Here is a 10,131-nt window from a genome sequence, read left to right as displayed (position 1 = left end):
CTCACAGTCAGTGCAACTGTTTTACCTCTCAGACTGACTGAAGTCCAGAAGATGGCCTCCAGGAGCCTTTGTGTGGAGGAAGAGGAGGACAGAGCAGAATCTGCAGTATCCAGCTGTCTGTCTATGAGGAGTGACCGGTCCAAAGATCTTCCTTTATTCTTCAGTAATGGACGCTCAGACACACAGTAAGAGAACTGCTACTAATATATGACAAATTTTCAGCTGCTTTTGTCTACAATAATTTTGTGTTAATGTATTAAAACGTTCTACTAAAATGTATTTACTAATGTATATAAATGTATTTAGAGCTTCCTGAATGACTTTGTATTCAGAGAATTTATCAAAGATTCATGTGATATTAATAAAAACATGTTGTTGCAGAGTTCAGTTCTACAGACAGAGAGCAGCGTCTCCAGTATCCAGCTGTCTGTGTATGAGGAGTGACCAGTCCAAAGATCCTCCTTTATTCTTCAGTAATGGACCCTCAGACACACAGTAAGAGAACTGCTACTAATATATGACAAATTTTCAGCTGCTTTTGTCTACAATAATTTTGTGTTAATGTATTAAAACGTTCTACTAAAATGTATTTACTAATGTATATAAATGTATTTAGAGCTTCCTGAATGACTTTGTATTCAGAGAATTTATCAAAGATTCATGTGATATTAATAAAAACATGTTGTTGCAGAGTTCAGTTCTACAGACAGAGAGCAGAATCTGCAGTATCCAGCTGTCTGTCTATGAGGAGTGACCAGTCCAAAGATCTTCCTTTATTCTTCAGTAATGGACGCTCAGACACACAGTAAGAGAACTGATACTAACTTATTCATGTGACTCATGTTCAGTTACTTTTACAGATGTTGATTTTGTATTTATGTATTAACATTTCTACTAAAATGCACTTCAAGCTTCCTCAATCCAGTGACCGGGATGAATGTTGGCATGTTAAAACTTTGATTGTTGATGAGGCAACTTTAAGTTTCTTTAGGTCCAATCTCCAAGTTTCCACTTCACAACGCTGTTTTTATGTTCTGGTTAAGTTAGGGCACAAAACTAACCTGGTGAGGATCAGGTAACATCATGTTTTAGCTTGAAATACCTGAATACAGTAAAATATATCACATATCATATTTAATTGCTAACATTTTGTTTGTTGGCCCCCTAGTTGTCTGTCATCAGAGAATTTATCAAGGATTCATGAGATATTAATAAAAACATGTTGTTGCAGAGTTCAGTTCTACAGACAGAGAGCAGCGTCTCCAGTATCCAGCTGTCTGTCTATGAGGAGTGACTGGTCCAAAGATCTTCCTTTATTCTTCAGTAATGGACGCTCAGACACACAGTAAGAGAACTGCTACTAATATATGACTCATTTTCAGCTGCTTCTGTCTACAATAATTTTGTGTTAATCTATTAAAACGTTCTACTAAAATGTATTTACTGAGTAAAACTGGTGACAGAAAGAAGTCATCTGTGTCGTCTTCCTGTGAAGAGAACTGAAACAAACTTTTAAACCTCCTGATTATCAACAGCAGCAGCAGTTTGTGTATTTAGAGCTTCCTGAATGACTTTGTCTTCAGAGAATTTATCAAAGATTCATGTGATATTAATTAAAAACATGTAATTGCGATAATAACGAGTCAGTGTAAATTCCTCTTAACACAGTTAAGTGTTTTGAACCGTGATTATCGTGCACATGACCCTCGGCCCGTCTCGTAATTTGGGAAATCAGGAAGTGATGCAGCAGTAACGTTGTGGATGGTGAGCAGAAACAAAGCCCCTTGAGCAGAAATGGATAAAGAAAAGAGTCTTTTGAAAGGCAAGTTCAGCTTTAAAGTCCTGCCAGGTGATTCTCTCCACAAGATCACAGTTATTTACATGAACTGTGGATGTGAACTGAGTTACTACTGGAGTACGTCCAGTCTCAGCGGACACTTGCTGGCACTCAGCTGATGCAGAGAGCCTTCCTCCTCCTCCTCCTCCTCCTCCTCCTCCTCCTCCCCCTCCTCCTCCTCCTCCTCCTCCTCCTCCTCCTCCTCCTCCTCCTCCTCCTCCTCCTCCTCCTCCTCCTCCTCATCCTCCTCCTCCTCCTCCCCCTCCCCCGCCTCCTCCCCCTCCTCCTCCTCCTCCTCCTCCTTCTCCTCCTCCTCGCCACAGGCAGACCACACTGTTCATTTTGTAATAGAGACACCTGAACAACTGTACATGACACAAACTCTCACCACTGATGTTAAATGTGTGGCTACAGCCTGCAGGTGGGTTAACACTGTTTAGTTGACCTTTAGCAGTGTAAAGTTGGACACATCATTGTGTTAGTATTACTAAGGAATGTTACATTCAGGTCAGTGGGACCATCAGTTGTTGGTTGTTGAGTTTGTCATGTTATACTTTCAGCATATGTTTTGAGTGTGCAGCACCTCTGAGGTTATTCTGCACAGTGTTAGTCATTATTTTGGATTTTGCAATAATAATAAACATATATTTGTATAGATTTGTCCACTTGAGTGTTAAAAACTTTAAAGATGTCCCTTTGAGGTACATTAACAACACATAAATATGTCACGATTGAACTATTTTAATCGATTAACAGCCCCAATTTACACATATTGGAGTTTGCAACAGACAGAGAGCAGAATCTCCAGTGTCCAGCTGTCTGTCTATGACCGGGGTACTCAAATACTAATCTCAAAGGGCCACACAGACTTTTTTCAGTGACTCAAAGGTCCATATATCTAATATATATTTAACAAAATATCCAAACTAAAATAAAATTTCATTTCCATTTTGACAAATTAAAGTAGTTGGATAAAAGTTAGTAAGTCTCTAAGTGAGCACTGTGTTGCTTTTTGTTGTTGTGTCATAGATGTGACAAGAATCCTGCTTGCAGCTTGATGGGACGATTTCAGTGCATTTATTTTTGTTCTTACCTTTGAACTTTGAGGAAATGTCCCGACAAAATTCCTACGCTTCATCTCATAATGCTGCTTCAAACTGAAAATCTTCATCACAGCCATAGTCTCTCTCCTGGAATATTAAGCACATGGGTCTTGTGCTGGTTGGAGGGAGAATGAATGCACTTTTTTTGTTTAGTCCATTCTTCTTTGAATTTCTGACTAACCTGGTGAGGATCAGGTAACATCATGTTTTGGCTTGAAATACCTGAATACAGTAAAATATATCATATATCATATTTAATTGCCAACATTTTGTTTGTTGGCCCCCTAGTTGTCTGTCTTCAGAGAATTTATCAAGGATTCATGTGATATTAATAAAAACATGTTGTTGCAGAGTTCAGTTCTACAGACAGAGAGCAGCGTCTCCAGTATCCAGCTGTCTGTCTATGAGGAGTGACTGGTCCAAAGACAGACCTCCCAAGTTCAGTAATGGACCTGGACCCTCAGACACACAGTAAGAGGAATTGACTCATTTTCAGCTGCTTCTGCTTATGTTTATTTTCAGTTAATCTATTAAAATGTCTATTACATTTTCTGACACAAAAATAAATCAGTCTCAATCTTCCTCTGAGTATCTGGCAGCTGTCAGTCACCTAAACGATGTAAACTAAACTAAGAGAACTGAAACAAACTTTTAAACCTCCTAATTATCAACAGCAGCAGCAGTTTGTGTATTTCGAGCTTCCTGAATGACTTTGTCTTCAGAGAATTTATCAAAGATCCATGTGATATTAACCACCAGTGATGTTAAATGTGTGGCTACAGCCTGCAGGTGGGTTAACACTGTTTAGTTGACCTTTAGCAGTGTAAAGTTGGACACATCATTGTGTTAGTATTACCAAGGAATGTTACATTCAGGTCAGTGGGACCATCAGTTGTTGGTTGTTGAGTTTGTCATGTTATACTTTCAGCATATGTTTTGAGTGTGCAGCACCTCTGAGGTTATTCTGCACAGTGTTAGTCATTATTTTGGATGTTGCAATAATAATAAACATATTTGTATAAATGTGTCCACTTGAGTGTTAAAAACTTTAAAGATGTCCCTTTGAGGTACATTAACAACACATAAATATGTCACGATTGAACTATTTTAATCGATTAACAGCCCCAATTTAAACATATTGGAGTTTGCAACAGACAGAGAGCAGAGTCTCCAGTGTCCAGCTGTCTGTCTATGACCGGGGTACTCAAATACTAATCTCAAAGGGCCACACAGACTTTTTTTCAGTGACTCAAAGGTCCATATATCTAATATATATTTAACAAAATATCCAAACTAAAACAAAATTTCATTTCCATTTTGACAAATTAAAGTAGTTGGATAAAACAAAGTTTCTAAGTCTGTAAGTGAGCACTGTGTTGCTTTTTGTTGTTGTGTCATAGATGTGACAAGAATCCTGCTTGCAGCTTGATGGGACGATTTCAGTGCATTTATTTTTGTTATTCTTACCTTTGAACTTTGAGGAAATGTCCCGACAAAATTCCTACGCTTCATCTCATAATGCTGCTTCAAACTGAAAATCTTCATCACAGCCATAGTCTCTCTCCTGGAATATTAAGCACATGGGTCTTGTGCTGGTTGGAGGGAGAATGAATGCACTTTTTTTGTTTAGTCCATTCTTCTTCAAATTGCTGATTTTCACTGTCCACTTTTCTTTTAGCACTGATCTTGAAATAGGCCATTTTCGTGCAATCTAGGCTCCTACAGCCGGCAAAATCCGAACTGCTCCAAAAAAGTGAATATTAAAAATTGCACTCACAGTGAGTGACCCAGTAACATGTTGTCTGTGTATCATTGGCATGGAGACAAGTCCTGGTATACAAGTGCTGGCCAAACCTAAACACATGGTGAAGGAATAAGAGTTCAGGGGCCACGAATAGGAGGCCGGTGGGCTGAATGCGGCCCGGGGGCCACCTATTGAGGACCACTGGCCTTTGAGGAGTGACTGGTCCAAAGATCATCCTCTAGAGTTCAGTATTGAACCTGGTCCCTCAGACACACAACAAGAAATTGTAAACTGACTTGATTAAACATGATACACTGAGAATGAAAAAACAGAAAGCCAAGATTTTATAAATATAATGCAGAACTATTAGTGCAGATCATGTTTCAAACTGAAATGGATCTTATTTCATTAAGTATTAAGTATCATCAGTTTTGTACCTTGTATCAACACTCAACAAATCTTATTAGTAATTTAAAAAAATGTCTTGACAGGAAGAGGAGTCATGTTTCTGTGGAGGAGCAGCTCTGCAGCTGTGCTTTGTGTCAGGACGTCCTGAAGGATCCAGTCTCTACCAGATGTGGACACTGGTTCTGCAGACAGTGCATCACCTCATACTGGGACCAGTCTGCTTCATCAGGGGACTCCTCCTGTCCCCAGTGTGGAAAAAGATCCAGAACAAGACCAGCCGGTCAGAGCAGCAGTGCACAATGTAAGACTCTACATCTCTACCAAGTAAAAATGTCACCTGCTACATGTCGTTCTGTTCATTTAAAGACTTACAGTCAGTGCATTCAACCACGTGGACACAAACCCCAAAATCACAAGAATCAAGCGTCAGCTTCATCAAATAACCTGAATGACTTCTAGTAAGTGTTCAGGCTGAAGAAGTGCACAGTTCCTGCTCTCCTGATCTCAGTCTGGAGCTCAGTATGGAGCCAGAACAGCTAACAGCCATGATTCTGTTGAGCTGTAGCTGGATCCTCTCGTAGTGAGGGAGTAGGAGCTGACTGGCAGTAGAAAAGCACAGAAGCACACAAGACAGGCAGGTTTGACCATGACTTGAATGTAGGATGAGTCTGAGCCATTTGCAACAGGATAGGCAAGTACCAGTGACTTGAATCAGATTCCAGCAGCCACTGGTTGCTAGTAGAAGGTGCTGAAGTCTGGGAGAACTTGGGTTTGATAACTTACAGTACACGTGTGTTACCAACACCAGAGAGGCTCTTTTCAGAATAAGTCTAAAATAACCAAAACAGTCAAGTAGTTGCAGTATGAACATTATAAATGTGATCATAAATCAACATCAGCAACAAATGACAGAGGGTCGATGGGCCCAACAAAATCTACAAAGGCGAAGAGACACCAGAACAACCCACAACGAGCCATAGGACCCTAAAAACTGGAATACTGCACCAAGAAAACAAACCGAAGAAACAACAAGAACAGATCTAAAACTCCACGTTCAGTGCAGGAAAACAAGATGATTGTAATGTGTAAAAACAACCACAGGAGCAGCAGCCAAGCTGACAGAAACCTCAACAAGTCCTGGAGCCATTAGTGCCAATGCCTCCATCTCAGTGGTTGAGCACCATTTCTAAAAGCTATCAAGTTTATTTGACAAGTAATAAAAGGGATGCTCTGCTGTTACAGCCCTCCTGTAGGAGGCCAGTGCACATACAGCAGCAACTTTACTGCTTTATATGTTCTTATCTTAGTCTTTTTATATGAAAATAATGTGCAGATTGTCATTGTGTTTTGTTTTGTCTCACACTTTTCTCCTTTTTCTTAGTGAACATTGGTCTGCAGGAGGTGTTGGATGAACATAAGATCAGTCTGAGGAGGAGATGTGAACGTGTGACTGAAGGAACTGAAACAGGAAGTGATGAAACAGGAAGTGATGAAACAGGGAGTGGAACCCTCCTCAACAGGATCTACACTGAGCTCTACATCACAGAGGGACAGAGTGAAGAGGTTAATACCCAACATGAGGTGAGACAGCTAGAGACAGCTTCCAAGATGGAGACCCTCCATGACACTCCAATCAGGTGCTGCGACATCTTTAAAGCCTCAGCTGACCAACAGAGACGCATCAGAGTGGTTCTGACCAACGGCGTCGCTGGAGTTGGAAAAACCTTCTCGGTGCAGAAGTTCACTCTGGACTGGGCAGAGGGCTCCGAAAACCAAGATGTCAGTCTGCTGGTTCTGCTGTCGTTCAGGGAGCTGAACCTGATCAGAGATGAGCAGTACAGTCTTCTCAGGCTGCTCCATGTTTTCCATCCAACATTACAGAAGGTGACAGCAGAGAAGCTCGCTGTCTGTAAACTTCTCTTCATCTTTGACGGCCTGGATGAAAGCAGACTTTCACTGGATTTCAACAACCATGAGGTCGTGTCTGATGTCACACAGGAGTCATCAGTCAGCGTGCTGCTGACAAACCTCATCCAGGGGAAGCTGCTTCCCTCGGCTCTCGTCTGGATCACTTCCCGACCTGCAGCGGCCAATCAGATCCCTCCTTCATGTGTCGACAGGGTAACAGAAGTACGAGGCTTCACTGACGTCCAGAAGGAGGAGTACTTCAGGAGGAGGTTCAGTGATGAAGATCTGTCCAGCAGAATCATCTCACACATCAAGACCTCCAGGAGCCTCCACATCATGTGTCTGATCCCAGTCTTCTGCTGGATCACTGCTACAGTTCTGGGCCACATGTTGACTACAGACCAGAGAGGAGAGCTGCCCAAGACCCTGACTGACATGTACTCACACTTCCTGCTGGTTCAGACAAAGAGGAAGAAGCAGAAGTACGATGAGGGACGTGAGACGCGTCCACAGGAGCTGACGAAGGCTGACAGGAAAGTTCTTCTGAAGCTGGGGAGGCTGGCGTTTAAACATCTGGAGACAGGAAACATCATGTTCTACCAAGAAGACCTGGAGGGCTGTGGTCTTAATGTCACAGAGGCCTCGCTGTACTCAGGAGTTTGTACAGAGATCTTCAGAAGAGAGAGTGTGATCTTCCAGAAAACAGTCTACTGCTTTGTTCATCTGAGTGTTCAGGAGTTTCTGGCTGCAGTCTACATGTTCCACTGTTACACCAACAGGAACACAAAGGTCCTGGAGGCTTTTCTGGGAAAAAAACCTGTTGATTCAACACTGAATGACTTCCTGAACAGAGTAATGACGAAATCCCTTGAAAGTAAAAATGGCCACCTGGACCTGTTTGTTCGCTTCCTTCATGGCCTCTCTCTGGAGGCCAACCAGAGACTCTTAGGACGCCTGCTGGGTCGGACAGACAACAGTCCAGAAATCATCCAGAGAGCCATCAGCAACATGAAGAAGAGAAGAAAGACTAATATCTCTCCTGACAGAAGCATCAACATCTTCCACTGTCTGATGGAAATGAACGACCACTCAGTTCATCAGGAGGTCCAAAAGTTCTTGAAGTCAGGAAAAAAAACAAAGCAGAAACTCTCTCTGATCCACTGCTCAGCTCTGGCCTACATGCTGCAGATGTCAGAGGAGGTTCTGGATGAGTTGGACCTGAAGAAGTACAGAACATCACAGGAGGGACGACTGAGACTGATTCCAGCTGTGAGGAACTGCAGGAAGGCTGTGTGAGTCCAGATAAGATTATCATTGCATTGTAAAACAATGTTTAGCTGACATCATCAGTATTAAATATCCACATGTTACACAATCACAATCTAAAAGTTCAGCTCCATGAAACTAAAACAAGTAAAATCTGATTTTGTGTTTTTCACTATAAGTATCTAAAAGAAAAAAACATCTTCTATCATCTTCTAACTCTGAAAGTGATGGAAGATTAAAAAGTTTTACAGTCATTTTATCATAACAGTCTTATTTTTACAGTGGATAGAGTTTCTACACTTTCTATAATGTGTCTGTTTATTGTTCTTATTATATACAGACACACACACGTAGTTGGTGGTTGGAGTGAGGAGGGCAGGCAGGATCAAATACATACAAGTGCTGTTACAACCTCCAGTGATTGTAGCACTCAGTGGACATCATGTTCAAATAAAGTTTAACTGACACAAATCACATCACCTTGTTTGGTCTAAAGCTGCCACTGATCATTAGTTTGCTCAAGAGCACTTTGACATGTTGACAGGAGGAGCTCAAGTTTCAAACCACAAACCTTGTGATCAGTGACTGACCAGCTCAGACTGAACAACTGACCAGCTGAGCTACAGCCAAATGTGTTCATGTCTGTTTTGTAGATAAAGTGTCAGATTTTATTTGACCTTCAGTTTTATTTTCTCTGTCATCACAGACTTTCTGACTGTGGACTCTCAGAGACTGACTGTGAAGTCGTGGCCTCAGCTTTGCAGTCCAACCCCTCCCATCTGAGAGAGCTGGACCTGAGTCAGAACAGGCTGAAGGATTCAGGAGTGAAGCTGCTGTGTGCAGGACTGAAGAGTCCAAACTGTAGACTGGAGATCTTGAGGTCAGTTCATGTATTTTGCTCTTGTGCAGTGTTTATCTACCTGATTTAAATCCATAACAGAACTTTTAAACATCCTTTACTTTTCTTGTTTTCTGTGTTTGTCTGAACAAAATACACAAATGCTCTTTTTTTAGTCTGTCAGTAGAATTCAGTCTGTCCTCTAATTGGATGCATGTTGTTATGGACACTGTAGTGTTGGGACAGGTGTTAAAGAGGGTGTAGAGTTCAGCAGCATGTTGATCATCTGTGTTGACATGAATGTGGTGACATCCTGTTCAGCTCCTGGACCGTGTTGGAAAGCACAGGGGAGAAGATTTCCTCCAGGGCCGAAGTTTGAGTTTACCTTCAGGTTGAACCTCTTTCACGTGTTGAGCTGGTTGGGAAACAATACCAGAGAGCTTTGCTGAATCTGGAGGAGCCGTCGCCTTTATTCACAGCCAAATTGCAGCATGTTGTACACTTTATTGCTGTTGCTACTCCTGCTACTCCTTTCACTTCTCCTTCCTCTCCCATTCATTCACTGTCTGCATGTACACACACTCCCTCATTCTCACTCGCCCACACACACCTGACGCACCGCCCTGAAAGGGGGCGGGGCTACACCACTCTTAGAATGATGGCAACAGATGCAGGAGACTCATCGACAGAACTTGAACTCGCTCCTCTTTCACTGAAAGGCTTAATAAATGTTTTAAATTTGACAATGTAGTGTGATACATTGTGAACAAAGGTCAGATATTATATTGCGTAAAAGTCTAAAAATGGCACAGCAACCTGTGCTTAAAGTAATTAATATAAAAATCAAGAATCGAATTGAACTGTGACCTTAGAATCGAGGATGCAATCAAATTGAGGATTTGGAGAATCGTGACACCCCTAATCCTGACATATTTACAGCTTTGAAAAGTTTGTGATCTTGAATTGAATCTAAAATCAGTTTCAGTGAGTTTTTATCAGTTTGGCTTCACAACATGAGTTTGTATAG

The 10,131-nt window shown here is 41.6% G+C and overlaps 1 protein-coding gene across 30 annotated transcripts in view; it reads left to right on the top strand.

Moving 5' to 3' along the window:
* LOC119009050 (NACHT, LRR and PYD domains-containing protein 14-like) overlaps positions 1 to 10,131 on the top strand; it is a 33,190-nt gene that overhangs the window by 4,483 nt on the left and 18,576 nt on the right. For 20 of the 30 annotated variants that reach the window (XM_037079968.1, XM_037079988.1, XM_037079977.1 and 17 more), the window contains exons 2-9: positions 33 to 185; positions 382 to 495; positions 692 to 805; positions 1,232 to 1,345; positions 3,292 to 3,411; positions 5,176 to 5,393; positions 6,474 to 8,292; positions 8,973 to 9,146. In XM_037079968.1, coding sequence (XP_036935863.1) covers positions 52 to 185; positions 382 to 495; positions 692 to 805; positions 1,232 to 1,345; positions 3,292 to 3,411; positions 5,176 to 5,393; positions 6,474 to 8,292; positions 8,973 to 9,146 — 2,807 coding nt within the window. In that variant the 5' untranslated portion in view covers positions 33 to 51. The remainder of the gene's footprint in view (positions 1 to 32; positions 186 to 381; positions 496 to 691; positions 806 to 1,231; positions 1,346 to 3,291; positions 3,412 to 5,175; positions 5,394 to 6,473; positions 8,293 to 8,972; positions 9,147 to 10,131) is intronic. The other 10 variants (XM_037079970.1, XM_037079969.1, XM_037079971.1 and 7 more) reach the window with 10 other exon arrangements.

Source organism: Acanthopagrus latus, chromosome 19 (genome assembly GCF_904848185.1).
Source record: "Acanthopagrus latus isolate v.2019 chromosome 19, fAcaLat1.1, whole genome shotgun sequence".
NCBI lineage: Eukaryota > Metazoa > Chordata > Actinopteri > Spariformes > Sparidae > Acanthopagrus > Acanthopagrus latus.
The sequence above is the reverse complement of the archived record's forward strand: the minus strand, read 5'-3'. Positions and strand labels throughout refer to the sequence as shown.